This window comes from Ovis canadensis, chromosome 6, assembly GCF_042477335.2.
Source record: "Ovis canadensis isolate MfBH-ARS-UI-01 breed Bighorn chromosome 6, ARS-UI_OviCan_v2, whole genome shotgun sequence".
Classification (NCBI taxonomy): domain Eukaryota; kingdom Metazoa; phylum Chordata; class Mammalia; order Artiodactyla; family Bovidae; genus Ovis; species Ovis canadensis.
Window position 1 is genome coordinate 119564321 of NC_091250.1, and position 20094 is coordinate 119584414.

The following is a 20094-nucleotide window of genomic DNA, read 5'->3' on the forward strand; positions in this document are numbered from 1 at the left end:
TCCCACTGTCAGAGCACCACCCTCTCCCCTTGTTAAAAGTACTACTTGGTGCTGGACTCTTTATATCTCTCAGCATTTCACCTGCCCTCCTGCACAGGTGGTGTCCCTGCCTCCTGTATATAAATAGGCCTGGGGAGTAAGCTCCCTGAGGGTCAGGGAGCTGCCCCAGCCCCACAGCCAGGGAGAGGAGCCCAGATCCACAGCTGGGCCTGATTTCTAAGTCAGTCTTTCTCGGGCTCCCATCTGCAGGGCCCTCAGCCAGGATGCCCCAGGATGGGGCAGCCCCAGAGCGAGGGCAGGATTTGCAGATAAAGTGTGACTGTGTGCCAGGCCCTCGGCCCCTCCCAACATCCCTGGCGAGGCAGACGTGGCTGTCCTCTAAGATGTGGGCTGGGAGCTTAGTGAGCCGCTTTGTTAAGAAGGTCCGGGACAGTAAGGGACACCCCCTCCCGGCCCCACGGTTCACACCCTCCCCACCAGCCAGGCTGCTGAGTCAGGGGACCTGGCTGGGCTGACATCCAGGGACCTGTGTCCGTTGGGCCATTGCACAATAACTGGGGTGTTTCTTTTTATTTTTTTGTTTGTTCTAAATACTCACTGTTCTTTAATAAACTACACTCAAAGGAGTACGGCAAACCAGGGGCCACAACAGGGGTAGCGGGCCAAGGACATGCAGAAATAGCAGGCCAAATGCCACGGGGCAGGGTGGATGACCACAGAGCCTTGAGTGAAGCCAGCAGGCAGTACAAGAAGGCCCATGGTGAGAGAGTCATTTCCTAGGCAGGTTGATAAGAAGTCTAGGGGTCCCCAAGAAGAGAGGGGTCTGGAATTCTCGAGGAGGAAGAAAGGACAAGCTTTTTTTTCCTTCTCTACATTCCTTAGGATTATATAACAATAATGTATTCTGCCTGAGGACAGTCTCTGGATTAAACCTTCTGGCTAATTCTGTTATCTTAAAATGGAGTAGGTCTGGTGAGGTCTTTACAACCTCCAGACAGTCTTTGGATTCATTGGAGAGTATATAACTTCATTGCTAACACTAACAAGGGGGTACTCTTTCTGCCCCCTTCTGATGCCTATGTTAGAAACTTTCTCTATCTCCTTTATACTTTAATAAAACTTTATTACACAAAAGCTCTGAGCGATCAAGCCTCGTCTCTGGCCCCGGATTGAATTCTTCTCCTCCAGCGGCCAAGAATCCCGGCGTCATGATTCAACAACAACCTTTCAATGGCACGATTTCTGTACCTCGGAAACAGTCTGTATTTTACAGACAGACACTCCGTATTTTACAAAAATATGCAACAAGAGTGCTCTAGCAGGAACCGTGTGGAGGGAAGCGGCACTGCAGCTTGCGAAGAGTGCTTTTAATCGGACCACGTGGTCTTCCTCTCCAGCTTCCTGACCCACCAGGCCGGGCCCTGAGCTGAGCAGGGGGCTACAGGGATGGGGACTGGCTGCTTCCCTCTGGAGCGCCTCACCTGGAACTCCAGCAGCTGCCTCTGCAGGGCCTCCTGCTCTGCTTGCGCCCTTTCTAGAGTCTTCCTCAGCTCTCTGAGCTCAGATTCTTTGACTGGAAGGAAGAAAGAGAGAAGGCCGTCTTTATCTGTTCCTTTCCATCCAAAACCTTCCCTTCTCTTTGAACCACACCTCACATAGGCATAGGCTTCACCGACAGCTCAGTTGGTAAAGAATCCGCCTGCAATGCGGGAGACTGTGGTTCAATTCCTGGGTCAGGGGGATCTCCTGGAGAAGGGATAGGCTACCCATTCAGGTGTTCTTGGGCTTCCCTTGTGGCTCAGCTGATAAAGAATCTGCCTGCAATGTAGGAGACTTGAGTTTGATGCCTGGGTTGGGAAGATCCCCTGGAGAAGGGAAAGGCCTCCAGTATTCTGGCCTGGAGAATTCCATAAACTGTATAGACCATGGGGTCTCAAAGAGTCAGACACGACTGAGTGACTTTCATTTACTTCACATAGGCAACATTTGAGACCCTGATATGTGCAGGTGACCTCAAAACCCTTTTAAATAGAGTTAATTTTCTCCTTTGATAACAGAAAGGACATCAATTCATTGGGGGAAATGTGGCCGATATAAAAAGGAATAAAGAAAAACACCCTCCTCTTGCCTGCCAGAGATAACATGGTTAACATTTGCATGGATTCACATATGCGTAGTTTTATATAGTTGAGATCATAAGGAAGTTATGAAGAGCATGGGTCTTGGAACCCAAGGACTTGGGTTTAAATCTCAGCTCATTATCTGTGCAACCATGGGAAGTTACTTAACCTCTCTGTGCTGCACTTGTCTCATCTTTAAAAGGAGGTGATACTATAACCGACCTCACAGTACCTTTATGACAATTAAAAGGTAGTTAATGTAAACTTCTTAGACCTGTGCCTGGTTCGTCAGAAGGCCTCAGCTATTTTCCATCTGATTATCTTTATTTATTGTTATTCTCCTAATATTAATAACAACCTTTCATTTTTCCCACTTAATATTATAATATAACCTATTAGGAAGGTTACTCTTACTGGGATTATAAAATCTTTGGTCACCAAAGTTACTAGCAAATGGTAGAACTTGATTACTCACTTTGCAGAAGTTTAAAGATGAACTCTTGCAAGAAACACAAGTCAAATGAAGCAAAACCCTTCTCTGGAATCAGGCCTCCAAGAAGAAGCGGGTCAGGATACTCAGCTTCCTCTTCTGAGTCCCCTTTGTTCAAATTCTGACCTTCCTCTCCCTCCAGAAGCTCCAGATGCTTCAAGCACTCAGCAGAGTCTTTTTCAAATTCCCCTAAAAAAGCAAAGAAACTCCATGTCAAAGGTCAGCCCCTGAGCACAAGATGAGCAGCTCTTCTGGACCTGGCCCTCTCTCCAGATGTGGGCAGGCCCGTCCTGCCTGAGTCCCCATCCCTGAATGCCAGGTCCCCAGATGTAAAAAAAGAATGCACTGGTACTGGTGCCGAGTGCAGGCCAGCAGGGGAGGCTTCCTGGAGAAGGGGGTCCTAGACGGAGATCGGTATCTTTTTTCCAAACAGTTTTGAGATCTAATTCACGTACCATGCAATTTACCCATTAAAAGGGTATAATTCAATGGGTTTTAGTGTATTCTGATACGTGCAATCACTACAACAATCATTTTTAGAATATATTCATCACCACCCCAAGAAAACCCTGGTTCCTTTTAACCATGACCTCCCATCCCCCACCACTCCCTCACCCCTGCGTGCTAAGTCACTTGTGTCTGACTCTTTGTGACCCGTGGACAGTAGCCCGCCAGGCTCCTCTGTCCATGGCATTTTCCAGGCAAGAATGCTGGAGTGGGTTGCCTTGCTTTCTTGCTTTCGGGAAGATCTAGGGGATCTTCCCGACCCAGGAATAGAATCCGCATCTCTTTTTCCTTCATTCGGCAGGTGCGTTCTTTACCACTAGCATCACCTGGGAAGCCCCAACCCTAGGCAGCCACTTATCTGCTTTCCGCCTCTACAAATTTCCCTATTCTGGACAACTCATATACAGGAAATCCTACAAGTGGTCCTTTGTGACTGGATTTTTAACTTACCATGTCTTCAAGGTTCATCTACATTATGGCACATATCAGTACCTAACTCCTTCTTACGGCTGAATGATATTCCACTGCGTGGAGGGACCACATTTTGTTTGTTCATTCATCAGCTGATGGATGTTTGGGTTGCTTCCCCCTTGGGGCTACTATGAATAATGTTGTTACGCACATTCATAGTGTTGCGTGAACATTCGTTCTCAGTTCTCTTAGGCACACACCTAGGAGTGGAATTGCTGGATCCTATATCGGGTGCGCCAAAAGTTCATTTGGGTTTTTCAGTAACATCTTATGGAAAAAACTGAACAAACTTTTTTGCCAACTCAATAGTAACTTTATGCTTAACCTTTTGAGGAACTATCAGACTTCATTCCTGGAGAAGGCAATGGCACCTCACTCCAGCACTCTTGCCTGGAAAAGCCCATGGACGGAGGAGCCTGGTGGGCCGCAGTCCATGGGGTCGCTAAGAGTCGGACACGACTGAGCGACTTCACTTTCACTTTTCATTTGGCAACTCACTCCAGTGTTCTTGCCTGGAGAATCCCAGGGACGGGGGAGCCTGGTGGGCTGCCGTCTATGGGGTCGCACAGAGTCAGACACGACTGAAGCAACTTAGCAGCAGCAGCAGCAGCAGCAGACTACATTCCAAAGTGGCTGCCCCACTTGACATTCCCACCGGCAGTGAATCAGGGCTACGATTCCTCTCCATCTTCTCCAAAACATGCTATTATTCACCTTTTTGTTAGGACTTTGGAGGATGAACAGGAGGGAGACCAGGTGTACAGAGGTGGGAAAGCCGTTCCTAGAGAAGGACAACTTGAGGGGAGAGACAAAGAAACTGCAGAGTATGTAGCTATGGGGACCATTAGCAGTGTGAGATTCCTGGAAGGTAAGCGGGGTAGGGAACTGGTCTGCTTATCTGCTACAGCCCCCAAGCTCATCATAATAATAGTAGACCCCGGAGTGTGCCAAGCATCACAGAATTATTTTGTTTCCTTACAGCAGCCCGTGAGGTCAGTATTATTATCATTAGTCCCAATTTTGCACTCGAAAAAGAGAAGGCAGTGGGTAGAAAATTCAACCAAGGTGATAAAGGCAGTAAGTGGCGGAGGAGGGAGGCAAACTCAGGTTATTCGTGGTGACAGGGCTCTGCCCACCTAAGATATCACAAAGGCGGGGATGCCTATTATCATCACAGAAAGGAAACACCAAGTATTAAACCCCCAGAGCCCCCTGTGGAGGCAGAAGGCACCCTAGCAGTTGCCCAGAAATGGGGTGTGACTGCTCGCGGGTACGGTGCTGTCTGGGCTGATGGAAATGTTCTAAACTAAACTGCAGTAGTGGTTGCACATATCTGGGAATATACGGAAAACCACTCTCAGTGGGTGCGTTTTATGGTGTGTGAATTAGATCCCAGCAACACGGTTAAAACGAGCTCTGGGCCCTGGCTTCCCATCTGTGCCACGTCCTGGTTTTGGTGAGCAGAAACAGAGAGCTGGGCAAGAGACAGCTTCTTCTAGAGCTGGAGCAGGTGATCCCTGGGCTCACACTTGCCTCGAAGGGTACTGTGAACCATGTGAGATCCAGCTCCAAAGGGACACACGGCTAACACCCCCTCCCATCAGCACTGAGACTCAGAGACCCAGAGACTCAGACAGTGCGGCTGCCCAAGGCCCTGCTTTCCAGCAATATCACAGCAGTAAAGGCAGGTGTGGAAACGCTCTCAAGAGCTTGACCGTCAACATAGAACTTGCAGGCTGTTTACGGGGAACACTAAGCGAGGTGTGCCCATGTCCGTTTCCCTATAAATAGCTTTAGAGGTCCTTGGAGAGTTACTCGGAATCAGAGCCACATGTATGTACAGCCTCACGTCTCCCAGCACATGATTTTATAGATTTTTGAAATGAGCCGTAAACCTCTCCAGTGGGTAATTTACACGATATAACTCTAGGTATCTGAGCTCACGCGTTATACTCAATTGCAAGTAATGAGATGCCTTCTCACCTTCACTGCCATTATTCACCTTCAACAAGACATTACTGAAGATGGTTTATTGCCTTACAAACCGCAGATGAAGGTCAGCTTCCTGCAGAACTGTACATTCCTTCATCAAATGTCTATCAAGAATCTAGCAAGAGATATGTCCTAAACCATAGGCTCCTTCCTTCCAAGACAGTAGACGTGTGGGTGTGTCTATGTGGGTGTGTCTGTGTGTGTTGGCATGTCTGTGTATAAGCGTGTCTTGTGTCTCTGCATGCACGTGCACACACGTGTCACAGGGCGATGGTAACAGTAGAAGAGGAAGATAATTTCTAACCAAAGGGTACACGCTGGAGGCTCAGGAGTGCCCCCTCCCCCCAAGTTTGGGACCAGGAACAACCTTCTAGGAGAGGTGGCATCTCAGCTGCACCAAGCGGGCACAAGGCTCTGATGTCCATCCTCGGAAGAGCCCTGTGAGGCGAGCAGTTCATCCTTCTGTTACAGAGGCGGTAGTGGAAGCAGACAGAGGTTAAGTAATTGGCCCCAGGCCACTCAGCAAGCAAGGTGCAGAAGTCAGATCTCTTTCTGTTTTAACATTAAATAGGTGGGAAAGAATGTCACCCCCTAGTTCTGCACCTGACATGACGGTTTTCTTTCTTTGAGCATCTTCCCTAGTCCCAGAGCGCACCTCTGACTTGCGCAGTTCCAGTCATTGCAGGGTCTCTGTCTTCTGTGGGTCTCCTTTCACTTCAGTGCAAGATGTTTTAATGGAAAGATGTTGCATTAATCCATATACTTCCATGTCTTTGGGACAGAGCTCTGCCTTATTCTTGCTGTGTCCCTAGCACCTGGCTCAGTGCCAGGAAGGAATAAGTGCCCAGGAGTTACTTGTTGAACATATTCATTCATTCATTCTACAGATACACAGTGAGTACTGACTATGAGTGTCAGGCATGGCTCTAGATCCAGGGGATGATGCTGTGACTGAAACGGGCAATAAATCCCCAAACACGAGGGGCTTGTATGCTGGTGGGAGACAGCAAACAATAGCAAAGATGGACAAATAAAAGAGGTCAACAGGAGATGATGGAATCAGGGAGACAGAGAAAGCTGGAGAGGGGCCCTAGGAGGGGCAGGATGTGTGCAGCATGGCCAGGGCTGGCCTCCTGGGGAAGAGGTCAGTTAAACAAGATGAAGGTGAAGTGGGGAGGTGAGCCTCGCAGGGACAGGCTGAGTGCTACAGGCAGAGAGGATGCTGTGCTCAGGCCTGGAGGCCACACAGGATGGTGGCAAGGTCTGGGAGCCATTAAGGAGGCAGTGGGGCTCCAGGAGGTTCTAAGGCCCCTGAGGGGAGGGGCCAGAGCAGAAGGGCCCTTGTCAATTACGAGGCAAGTCTATTTGCGCTGCCTTGGAAGACCCACTCCCCTCCCACATACCCACCTAGCATTAAGACTGTTTGAACAGACCTTGCCTTAAAATTAAATTTAAATGACAAGGAATCTCTGGGCTGTGGATTGGTGAACTCCCAGCATAGATGGAGTCAAGGTGTGCGTTTGCCTTGCCACATCAAGCTGGCTGAGCTTCCTTAGTGACTCAGCGGTAAAGAATCTGCCTGCCAGCACAGGAGATGTGGGTTCAATCCCTGGGTTGGGAAGGTCCCCTGGAGAAGGAAATGGCTTCAGTTCAGTTGCTCAGTCATATCCGACTCTTTGCGACACCATGGACTGCAGCACACCAGGCTTCCCTGTCCATCACCAACTCCCTGAGCTTACTCAAACTCACGATGGCATCCAACCATCTCATCCTCTGTCGTCCCCTTCTCCTCCTACCCTCAATCTTTCCCAGCATCAGGGTCTTTTCAAATGAGCTCTTCGCATCAGGTGGCCAAAGTATTGGCATCAGGTGGCCAAAGAAATGGCTAGCCACTCCAGTATTCTTGGCTGGGAAATCCCATGGACAGAAGAGCCTGGCAGGCTACAGTCCATGGGGTGGCGAAGAGCTGGACACAGCTGAGCAACTAAACAACAACAGGTGAGCTGGTTACCTGTGAGGTTCTGCAGGTGCTGCTTCCCCAGCAGGTGCTCCCTCTTGTTATGCAGGGAACTGAAGAACTGCCTGCAGGTCCGACAGTACAGGTCATCGTTCTCATCGCCCTGTGGACAGAGAGAGCTCCTGGTGAGCAGGGAGGAAGCACAGGGATCCTGCCTTCTCCAAACGTAAGTGTTAAAGTGTTAGTTGCTCAGTTGTGTCTGACTCCTTGGGACCCTGTAGACTGTAGCCCGCCAGGTTCCTCTGTCCATGGGATTCTCCAGGCAAGAATACTGGAGTGGGTTGCTAATCCCTTCCCAGGGGATCTTCCCAACCCAGGCATTGAATCCAGGTCTCCTGCATTGGAAACAGACTCTCTATCATCTGAGCCACTAGGGAAGCCCCCTCTTTGAATATAAAATTAGCTTAAAATGGCACATGGGCTTCAGGGGGTCCAACCAGGTCCAGCTAGTCCCTTTTCCACCTGTGAAATCACTGGCCAGTTTGAGGCTTTTCCGAGCACAGCTGAGAATTTCAATTCATCCCAAGGTCTGTGTCACTGGGTGGGAGAGAATATTGGGCATGCGGCAAACAGGGTACAACAGGGAGTATTTGAGAATTGGCAGTTATAGAGGGATAGCAATTAGCCAGGACAGTGGTGGCCAGGCTCTCTCGCCCCATGTCCTTTCCCTTTCACCCTACATCCTGTAAACAATGACTCTGCAGGGTTATGTAATGGCTGAGACCATCCACAGGACTGTACACATGCAACATGATATAATTGCTTGGCCACGCACTGCCTTTGTTCATGCATACTTATATAAGCACCACCCGAAACGTCCCTTGCTGTTGCATCAGCCTTGAGTGAACAGAGCATGTCTGCAGGTCCCACAGTTCCTTGAATTTTCTTCCCGCTTCCCTGCACGCGTCTTGCCTACCCTGGGTTCATCGATTAGTGAGACAGTGGTATTATCTGAGTCCATGACCAATTCTGAGTTTTTCATACGTTCAAAGGGTTTGCTTTGCAATGCTGAACAAACTCTATGACTAAATGACAAAGATGTGTCTTCTTATCAAAACACATATGCACCAACCTGTGGGTGCTTGCCTATCCATGGGCCACTTCTGGAAGATGCACCAGAAACTGGTCATGGTGGACACCCGGGGATGCAGGGACAGGGCGGGTGAGGGAGGGACTGGGTCTCTGGCTGAGCCGAACCCACCTCACACTGTAAACCTCTGTGCACTGTTTGCATTTCTAAAACCAGGCACATGTATTATTCTTAACCGAAAAATAAAAGAGGTATACATATTTGATTAACGTATTAATTCAGAGATATAAAAACTTGCCAAGATCTGACAAGAGATGGGTCCTAGCACAGGCCTGAAGTTTCAGCTCTTAATATCCTCTAATAATCAAGCTTTGAGCTACATAAAGTTATGAGGAAGGCCAGCCTCAGACTATCAGGTGCTGGACTAAGGCCATAGGGTGGGGAAGGAGAAAAAATGAGGTTCTGAAACAGCATAGTCCCTGCTGGTATTCATCATGGCAGGTGGGGAAAATGGTGGAGACGTGAGCCCGGCAGGGAGATGGAGACCAAGTCACGGCAGGCACTGGGAGCCAGTGCGGGCTCCAGGGAGAGGATGGTTGGGCTGGTGGGAGGGTAGCTGGATGCACAGAGCAGGCCCCTCCAGGGGGAGGGGCTGCTGGGGGGCAAACTCCACTCACGTGGCTTCAGCCTGGGTCACAGAGGGGCTGACCATTCCAGGTGGACAATTAACTCAGGAAGTCCTTCACCTTCTAAGTCTCCAATCATTGTCTAACGATAAAGAATGTTATACTTAAAACAATGTTTAAAGTTATTACGAATACATGTTGAAAGTAATAGAAAAGGGATGTTTAAACAGTAAAAGGTATCCAACATCCCATTTCTACTCACTGTAGGCAAGAGCTTCTTGTGTAGCCTTCCAGAACATTTTGATATAAACACATTTGTGTGTGTGTGTGCTTAGCTGCTCAGTCATGTCTGACTCTTTGTGACGCTATGGACTGTAGCCCACCAAGCTCCCCTGTCCAAGGAATTTTCCAGGCAAGAATACTGGAGTGGGTTGCCAGTTCCTACTCCAGGGGATCTTCCTGACCCAGGGATGGAACCCACATCTCTTGCGTCTTCTGCATGGGCAGGCGGGTTCTTTACCACGGCCCTACCTGGGAAGCCCAATAAATGTATCTGTCTGGCCCCTAAGATTTACTTTCATTTATTCTTCATTTGTTAAATATCTATTTCATCATTACTCAAAACTTAAAGGGGAAGCGCCTATGAATTACAGCTTAGCTTGGACATCTGACAACCCAGGTCCCCACCACCCTGTCCTTGACCCTGTACGCACACTGTCTGCTCCAGGTGTCCAGAACTGTTCAGGGCCCCCATACACCCTGCGCTGCTTCCCACCCCCAGGCCTTTGCACGTCCTGTTCCCTAGCCTAGTTCTCCCTCTTTGCTTCGTTTCCATCTGGCCAGCATTTTCTCCAGGAATTTCCCATTTCTTCTTCATGAGCATCATCTCAGAACCCCCTGCCCTGAGACTGGCCGACAGCCTCGGGTGGGGTCCATCTTATTGTGCACGCGTCTCTATCACAGCAGATCCTAGTGTCATGGGTTGCACACTTGCCAGTTTGCCCTGGACAGGAGCCGTGGGGCTGCGCTTCACTTCACCCACTTTTGCAACCTGAGTCTGGTGCCCCGCCTCCCGTTGAGCTGGACTTCATACATACTTGCCCAAGGAACCCGCAAAGAAAGGCCTCCATAAGGGACTGATGTGTGAGCCATGTTCCAGCGATGCATGAACCCCTGTGCTCAGATGTTCTGTTTCCTGGGCTGCCATAACCAAGTGCCACCAAATGAGTGGCTTAGAATAACAGAAGTTTACTCTCTCACAGTTCCAGAGGCCAGCAGTCTCAAATCAACCTGACTAGTCCAACATTATGACGTGGGCAGGGCCTAGTTCCCTCTGGAGGTTCTGGGAGAAGCTGTTCTTACCTCTTCCAGCCTCTTGGGGTGGCTGATGCCTTCCTTACCTTGGGGCCACATCACTCCAGTCTCTGCCAGTGGTCACGTGGCCTCCTCCTCTTTGGTGTCAAATCTCCCTCCATCTCCTTCTTGTAAGGACATTTATGACTATATAATTGTTGTTTTTCAGTCGCTAAGTCATGTCCGACTGTGGCATGCCAGGCTTCCCTGTCCTTCATTATCTTCTGGAGTTTGCTCAAATTCATGTCCATTGAGTCAGTGATGCTATCTAACCATCTTATCTTCTGACTAATGCCCCTCTCTTAAGATCCTTAACTTAATCACAACTTCAAGGACTTCCCCGGTTTTTGCTATATAAGGTAACATTCACAGGCCCCAGGGATTAGAATTCAGCTCTCCTTTGAGAGGTACCATTTCTCAGCCACCCACACCAAATGGGGCTGATTAGTTTAAAACCACACTCCCCCAGTACTTACATCAACTGCCGAGAAGTCAAGGTCCTTGCCCTCAAATTCATGTCCTGGTGCACTTGTTCCTGATAGACAAACAGCATCATTTTACAAAGCACCTGTGTCAGAAAAGGCCTCAGCCGTGTCAGGAGAGAATCAATTCAACGGTCAGAGGTGCCTTCTGAGGACGAAAACACTTATCCTAAGAGGTCTCCATGTTTCCTGCTGGAGGATCAGTACTTGACTTCAGTTGCTCAATTTCTGGCTGATTCATGTTGATATATGGCAGAAACCAAGGCAATATTGTAAAGCAATTACCCTTCAATTAAAAATCAATTAATTAAAAACCTCAGGGAAAATGCGTAAAATTTTTTTTAAAAGAAGTCTTAAAATCCCTTATTATAAACCAAGAAGAAACACCACATACCTCTGACTTCAATTTATAATAAACATCTAGCCAGGTATGAAATGAAGATTAGAGAGAAACAAGGAAAAATATAAACAATTCAGTTTTTATTAGCATGGCAGAATCTAGGTTGTCTTTTTAAAAATATTCATTATGATTATATTTATATGGTAAGCTTTTAAAATTTACTGTTTTCAATAAGGCAGAAATACATCTTGTTTAAAAGCCAAGTTCTTTGGAGTAGCTGTTCCTTGTAATATGGCAACTTGTTGTGTGATGACAATCTACAAATAATCACAAAAATCAGAAGGCAATAGGAGACCAACATGGCTGAAGAATTAAACAAGATGAGGTGTTCTCACACGCTAGTAAAGTAATGCTCAAAATTCTCCAAGCAAGGCTTCAGCAATACGTGAACTGTGAACTCCCTGATGTTCAAGCTGGTTTTAGAAAAGGCAGAGGAACCAGAGATCAAATTGCCAACATCCGCTGGATCATGGAAAAAGCAAGAGAGTTCCAGAAAAACATCTATTTCTGCTTTATTGACTATGCCAAATCCTTTGACTGTGTGGATCACAATAAACTGTGGAAAATTCTGAGAGAGATGGGAATACCAGAGCACCTAACCTGCCTCTTGAGAAATCTGTATGCAGGTCAGGAAGCAACAGTTAGAAATGGACATGGAACAACAGACTGGTTCCAAATAGGAAAAGGAGTACGTCACGGCTGTATAGTGTCACCCTGATTATTTAACTTCTATGCAGAGTACATCATGAGAAACGCTGGACTGGAAGAAACACAAGCTAGAATCAAGATTGCCAGGAGAAATATCAATAACCTCAGATATGCAGATGACACCACCCTTATGGCAGAAAGTGAAGAGGAACTCAAAAGCCTCTTGATGAAAGTGAAAGAGGAGACTCAAAAAGTTGGCTTAAAGCTCAACATTCAGAAAACGAAGATCATGGCATCCGGTCCTATTACTTCCTGGGAAATAGATGGGGAAACAGTGGAAACAGTGTCAGACTTTATTTTGGGGGGCTCCAAAATCACTGCACATGGTGACTTCAGCCATGAAATTAAAAGACGCTTACTCCTTGGAAGAAAAGTTATGACCAACCATTACTTTGCCGACTAAGGTCCGTCTAGTCAAGGCTATGGTTTTTCCTGTGGTCATGTATGGATGTGAGAGTTGGACTGTGAAGAAGGCTGAGCGCCGAAGAATTGATGCTTTTGAACTGTGGTGTTGGAGAAGACTCTTGAGAGTCCCTTGGACAGCAAGGAGATCCAACCAGTCCATTCTGAAGGAGATCAACCCTGGGATTTCTTTGGAAGGAATGATGCTAAAGCTGAAACTCCAGTACTTTGGCCACCTTATGAGAAGAGTTGACTCATTGGAAAAGACTCTGATGCTGGGAGGGATTGGGGGCAGGAGGAGAAGGGGACGACCGAGGATGAGATGGCTGGATGGCATCACGGACTCAATGGACGTGGGTCTGAGTGAACTCTGGGAGCTGGTGATGAACAGGGAGGCCTGGTGTGCTGCGATTCATGGGGTCACAAAGAGTCGGATACGACTGAGCGACTGAACTGAACTGAGCTGAACTGAACTGAGGTGTTCTCTGCTAAGTCTGACAGATGGCATTTTTAGGGAGAAATACATGAACAGAAAATGACAACCGCTCTCTGGGGATCTTAGCCAGAGGTGTCGGCATGATCTGCTTAACTTTGCACATGAGGACCAGAGGCCTCACAACTCCCTCGGAGCCATCTGACACTCCACTTTGTTAATGCCAATTATAAGCTGCTGCTGCTGCTAAGTCACTTCAGTTGTGTCCAACTCTGTGTGACCCCACAGACGGCAGCCCACGAGGCTCCCCCGTCCCTGGGATTCTCCAGGCAAGAACACTGGAGTGGGTTGCCATTTCCTTCTCCAATGCATGAAAGTGAAAAGTGAAAGTGAAGTCACTCAGTCTTGTCCGACTCTTCGCGACCCCATGGACTGCAGCCTACCAGGCTCCTCCATCCATGGGATTTTCCAGGCAACAGTACTGGAGTAGGGTGCCTAGACCAGTAGTTTTCAGAGGATTATTTTTATCTGGAGGTGCTTCACTGAAAACAAATATTAAGTGGAAACCCAAGAAGTACAATGGACCAGAGTGGAACTGTCTGGGGACCAACCCATCCCTCTGCTTGTTTTTGTAAATAAAGTTTTATTGGCACACAGTCTCACCCATTTGTTAACATATTGTCTATGGTTGCTTTTTCCTGCTACAACCATAGAGTTCAGTGGTTGCAACAGAGACCACGGTACCCATAAAGAGTAAAGCATTTACTACCTAGTCCTTTCACAGATCCCTGATCTGGATGAAGCTATGGTGGCGGGCTCATGGCCCAGAACTAAGGGTACAAAGTATGAATATTTGCTGAACTCGCTATATGCCAGGCACTGAGTACCAAGCTCCTATGGTTTAATTTGCTCCATCAGCACCAGAGCCAATGCAGGGAGGTACTATTACAGCCCCACTTTCCATATGAGGAAACTGAGGCCCTCAATGCTTTAATGATTTGTGCAAGATGACAGAGCCAGGATTTGACCCCAGGCATTTGGCCCACTGAGCCCACACCTGACCTCTATGGAGACGGTTCTCCGCCAGGCTCAGGTGGGAAGCAGAAAGTGGAGAACTGACGGGCTCTGTTGGGAAGCTGGTCAGCCCCAGCATGCGGAATGCAGGAAGAACCCTTAGGATGGACAGTGATGAGCCCTGGTGAGAATATCCAGCGCTGTTCTAGGTCATGTGCCCCTTGGTGGGGAACATGCGGCAAGCAGGGTGGAGTTCCTGTCTCTGCCTTAGGCCTGCATCACCCAGAGGCACACTACAAGGACTCTGTTGCAAGCATTGTTGGTTTTTTTTTTTTTTTTTTGCACAGCGATCCCAGGAAATGCTGGTAGAGGAGTGGGGAGTGAGTCAAGGGAGAGGGGAAAGCCAGTAGTGCAGGGGTGGGGTGGGGTGGGGTGGGGCTGGCGCTCGCTGAGCAGAGGCCAGCCGTCAACAGGGCGCAGTCCCACCAGAAGCCTCTAGAGGGCGCATGGGACACACTTCAGCCAGGCGGGTAGGGGCGACTTGAGGTCTTTATCCGCCATCGTTGCCCTTCTTGTGTGCACTGGTTTAGGGATGTTCAGTGTCTTACTTCCTGGCACATCAGGCATGACTCAGGCTGGGCAAGGCTGAGTCCCTACACCAGCAGCATGGACTGAATCAGGGGTGTGTTGGAAATGCAGACCCCAGACCTGCTGGGTCAGAACCTGCATTTTAAAAGGCCTCGGGGTGATCCAGGGCACTTTGCATAACTGAGTTCCATAACTGCCGGTTCCTTTTCTCCTTCTAAGGATTAAAATGGAATCGCTGGCCCAGCACCACTCTGACATTCCCCAGGAGGGGAGGAAGTGGGGTGCCTCCTCCATAATCAGGCACAAGGTGTCTCAACCCCCCCCCAAAAAAAGAGCCACAAAGGGATGACGCCAGCTGCTTTGTGTGGGGGCGTGGCTCCTTCCCCTCCTCCAGTTTTGCTCAGGTATAATTGACAAATTAAAAATTGTGCATACTTCAAGTGTTCCGATGACTGGCTACAGTATGCCTTACCACAATCAAGTTACATTTTACATAGTCTTCTTTTCTGTATCTGTGGTGAGAGCACTTGTGATCTTGTTGTTTAATCACTAAGTCAAGTCTCTTTTGTGACCCCATGGACTGTAGCCCACCAGGCTCCTCTGTCCATGGAATTCTCCAGGCAAGAATACTGGAGTGGGTTGCTATTTTCTCCTCCAGGGCATCTTCCTGATCCAGGGATCAAACGTGTGTCTCCTGAGTGGGTACTTATGATCTACTCTCAGAAAATCCAATACACAATGGGGAAAGGACAGTCTCTTCAATAAATGATTTTGGGAAAACTGGATAACCACATGCAAAAGAATGAAATTGGACACATCTTAACACCACACACAAAAATGAACTTGAAATGGATTAAAGACTTAAATGTAAGAGCTGAAACTGAAAAACACTCCTAGCAGAAAACATCAGGAAAAAGCTCCCAGACATCAGTCTTGGCAATGGTGTTTTGGATAGCACACCAAAAGCTCAGCGACAAAAGCAAAAAATAAACAAGTAGGACTATATCAAACGAAAACGCTTCTGCGCTGCAAACTACAATGAAAAGGCAACCTACTAAATGGGAGAAGGCACCTGCAAACTGTACATCTCACAAGGGGTTAACACCCCAGATACATAAAGATGTGAACGTTGACAGAGGCTGAGACTAACAGGGAGCTCTCCAAACCCTCCATCTGCTGTAGAGCATCGCATAGCCCCAAGCCTGGGAGACAGCAGCTGCAGCCCACCCTGGCCAGGCTCACTCACCGCACCGCGCCTGCACCTTTTGCGCTGCCCGCCTGCGCAGGAAGGCTCGGTAAGCCTCAGAGTTCTGGTAGGCCTTCAGCTCGCGGATGTAGCGCTGCTTGTCTTCATCCGCCTCACAAACATACCTCTGGAAGAAGGAGCACAGAGATCCTGTGAGACTTCCCTCATTTGGAGGGGGCTGGTGGGGTCCCCTTGTCCAACTTGCCTCAGTCTCTCTAGGATGCTACCAAGAAGCTATTGCTCATCTTCTACTTGCATACCTCCAGGGATGGAAACCTCACTACCTAACAGCAAGCTCATTCATTGTTCGAATGATGCAGACCATAGGGAAGGTCTTCCTTCCAATCAGCTAGAAACTGCCTCCCTCTGGCTTTCACAACTGCCAGGTGTGGTCTGATGACTGCAGAGGAGGGTAGCACTATCAGTGGCCCCACCCCCACTGTGGGACCTTACACTTCTATTCAATTATGGCAGTGCTTAAGACATCAGCGCTTAACTTTGTGCAGGGTGCTGGGTGGAGAACAGGTGATAAAGAGATGAATCAGATCCAGCCTCAGGCTACCTCATCTGCTATTGTTTTCCCTCCATCTAGAACACTTGTCTCAGCTTTCCTCCCCTGGCCAAATCTTACTTATCCTTCAAGATCTATCACAGAACATTCACCTCCTGGGGAATTTATCTGATGCCCCCAGGTTGGCTCGGGCACTCCCACACTGGATTAGATGCCTCCTGGATACCACCCCCTGGCCCGGGTAGAAACGTCTGTCCCAGGCACTCCTCACACTGGATTATATGTGTTCACTTTGGAGGTCCCGACCCCCTACACTACGAACTCCTTGAAAGCAGGGACTTGGACTCACCTTCAGTCACAGAGGCTGGCACCAACTGGTGTAACCCAGGGACTAGTGTGTGTATGTGTGTGTGTGTGTGTGTGTGTAGCCAAAATTTGCTCTAAGAATGCTTGTCAAGTAGTTATTATTCACAGTGACTATTTTATGCACCTGGTAATCTGAAATAAATTATCATGTTAAGCAATAAAACTTTTAAAGCACTGATGTGTTGAACTGGGGGGTTCCCAGGTGGCACTAGTGGTAAAGAACCCACCTGCCAGTGCAGGAGATGTAAGAGATGTGGGTTCAATCCCTGGGTCGGGAAGATCCCTTCAGGGAGGGCATGGCAACCCACTCCAATATTCTTGCCTGGGGAATCCCATGCACATAGGAGCCTGGCAGGCTATGGTCCATAGGGTCGCAAAGAGCTGGGCATGACTGAAGCGACTTAGCATGCACGTGTTGAACTGGTCCTAACAAAGTAAGGAGCTGAGCATGGCCTCTTTCCCTGGGCTTCTGGAGCCTCTTTCCACTGGGCACGGGGTGCACGGCCTCTGTCCCATTCCTGCAGGGACTTGACTCTACCAAGGAGACAGCTGACAATGCTGTAGCAGGGCTTTTGAAACTATGACTTGGAGGAGCTCCAGAACAGTGGCTGGGGCAGGGAGAGAGGGAAGGATTTCCGAAATCATGAAAGTAGCTCAGAGACTCCCTAAAATCTTGGATCAGAGGTTCTGCCTCTCGCTGACCCATAAAAGCTGTCCTGCGCTTTGCAATCACCATGCTTATTCCAAAGACAATTGTCATTTTTGTCTCAGCTGCTCAGACTGGAATATTGGCAGCTTAAGCCACTGTGACAGGTGGGGACTAACCCTAACCATCTTCACCCAACTTAGTCACGGTAGTTTTGCCTTGATCTCTTTTACACGTTAGCAGGGATGTGTGGTGGGAACATTTCTTCCCCACTCCTGATGTTTCCTTCTGTAAGGTGGGGAGCTTGATCCTGCTGGCCTCTCCAGGATCACCCTCCCCTCCACGTGCGAGGAGGGGCTTATCGAAGGGTAAATTGGGAGCCAGAACCAGAGATGCTCCGTGAGGCCCCTCCTGTCTCTTCCCCTGAGACCTGACGGAGACAGACAGCCAGGGTCCCAGGCTGCTCTTGGCCAGAGTCAGGGGCCTGCCCTGACTGTGATGGCCAGGGTTTGTCCAGTTGTCTGACTGGCTATTGGATCTACTTCCTGAGTGGTTGAAGATCTGAGTAGCAAAGGGAGGGACGCTATTAATTGACACCATGCTCTCAGATTAGGATTTCTCTGTAATAGTTCATTTGAACCAAAGGTTTTCTACGGCAAAAAATGTTGGAAGTGCAGGGGTTAAAGAAGCTTATCTCAGAGTTTTTGCATTTGACCCAAAGAAATGACACTTTGGAGGCAGCAGGCTTTTCTGGGAATAGTACAGGCTTTGGGGTCAGACATACTTAGAAGGAGTTTGGGAGAGCTTCTTGTAGGAGGTGACGCCACAGCAGGCAGGGCTTGATCAGGGTGACTGGAATGCAGTGGGGGACGAGGTGGCAGAAGTTGACATTGGACATAAATGCTGTGATAAAAGCATGACTCTATCCTCTAACTTAGTGTTGCTTCTTCTGTGACCCCAGAACATACTTCCATAGGAGGTTAACAGGAGCTCTGCATAAGGGGTTCCATGGTGGATTACTCTGAGAAAGCCTTTCACGAGAGGTGGCAGAGATTTTCGTGCCCTAGAGTGCTGTGCTCCATCTCGCCCTTCACACCTCATTCCAGGAGAGCATGGACTTCATCTGAACTATTTTAAGTGAATCAAGTTATACCAAAAGGCTCCCAAAAAGCCCCGCAGAGGGAAAAAAATCTATTTCCCTTGGTCTGCTCCAGAATTTCCTAAACTTATTGGACAATTTAGCCATTTTTCATGGATTCACCATTCTGCCTGACAGGTTGGGAGATAGTGGATGCCAAAGCTGCAGAGACCAGTAATTGCTTTTAAGGGGTGAGGTGGGAGGCACCTCATGCCTGTCTTCTGGAACATTCCCTCTGGCTCTGGTATGAAAAGATGGCCCAGGGAGCGGGGGAGCAGCCCCTAATCAAGGCTGCAGACAGCCAGATCCAGTTCTCTGTTCACTCCACGCAGAAGAAGACTTACTTGCTTTTTCTCCTGTGGCAGCTGAGCCCACTGAGCGGCCAGCATCTTCGTGATTTCCGGGAAAGGCAGATTGGGGTGCTGGGCCCTCAGCTGGCTCCTCTGTTCGTTCAGGAAAATCGCGTAACTGCGCCGGGAATGGAACACACAGAGTGGTGCTGAGCTGCTGCTGGAGGGGAGGCCTGCTGCAGCCACTCCTGCGTTCAGGGTCTCATGAAAACCAGCAGCCATGAGTCTGCCCGTAATTTTCAATCAAACCAGTGAAATGGGGGCTATTTGAAGATGGGGAAATACATGAATGGCTGACTTATCCAGAGACTGACGGAAGACTTAAGAGGGATTTCTCCCCTCCCACAGGACGGGCATGAAGACTGGGTGGGCAACTTGCTCAAGCCTACTCGAGCTTCGGTTTCCCCTTCTGTGTTATGGACATAATATCACCTGTTCACGGGGTTGTTCTGTGGCTCAAATGCTCCAGGTACAAGCCCTCCCACCCTCCTGATGAAGGATTTGTGTCAAGGCACAGGGAGAAAGTCTGCAGGTGTTGGAGTGAGACAAACCAGTCTTTGGACCAAAGGCCATGTGCACTGGAGTTATGGGAAAACCGAGAAAAGACCTTCACCCTGCGAAACGTGTGAACCTTGAAGATAAAGAGAAAACCACTCAAGCTTCCAGAAGAGTCAGGTGACCCTCAGAGCAGTGGGAAGTGACTGGCCTGGGGCCTCTTTTCTGCAGCCCAAGATGCCAGGGGATGAGGCACAGGTCTCAGGGCACCTGGGGGTTGCATTTTGAGCCTTGAGGAAGGTTCACTAGATCACCCAAGGCCGTGGAGCCCCAGGTATCACAAGCCTGGAAGGAAAACCAGACACATTGGCCCCACGGCCACCCACTTTCCTGTCTGTGACTCAAGCCCAGCTCTCCTTTGTGTATCAGAACCTTATTCCAGCTTAAAGAATTAAACAACCCTCTCTCACTCCCCGTGGTGTGAGACTCTGTAACAATCAAGGGTACTGAACAACAGATAAAGGCTGCGATGGGACAGAGGCCATCCAGGCTCGGCACATAGCACAGGCCATGTGGTGATGCGACCTTAACGGTGGGTCAGGTGATCTCCCCATCTTACCCTGTCGTAGGAGCACGGGGAACAGCAAGATCCCTCGGGGGTTTCCTTTTCTTGCCTTTAGGCCAGCCTCCTTTCCTTTTCTGAAAGAGT

The 20094-nt window shown here is 48.9% G+C and overlaps 1 protein-coding gene across 2 annotated transcripts in view; it reads right to left on the bottom strand.

The window, feature by feature from the left end:
• The window catches only part of LOC138442184 (high mobility group protein 20A-like), a 34336-nt gene that overhangs the window by 4274 nt on the left and 9968 nt on the right, over positions 1-20094 (bottom strand). For both annotated transcript variants that reach the window (XM_069593224.1, XM_069593223.1), the window contains 7 exons: positions 20005-20084; positions 18885-19008; positions 15880-16006; positions 11083-11141; positions 7592-7700; positions 2596-2799; positions 1482-1573 (listed from right to left, as the gene is read on the bottom strand). In XM_069593224.1, coding sequence (XP_069449325.1) covers positions 1482-1573; positions 2596-2799; positions 7592-7700; positions 11083-11141; positions 15880-16006; positions 18885-19008; positions 20005-20084 — 795 coding nt within the window. The remainder of the gene's footprint in view (positions 1-1481; positions 1574-2595; positions 2800-7591; positions 7701-11082; positions 11142-15879; positions 16007-18884; positions 19009-20004; positions 20085-20094) is intronic.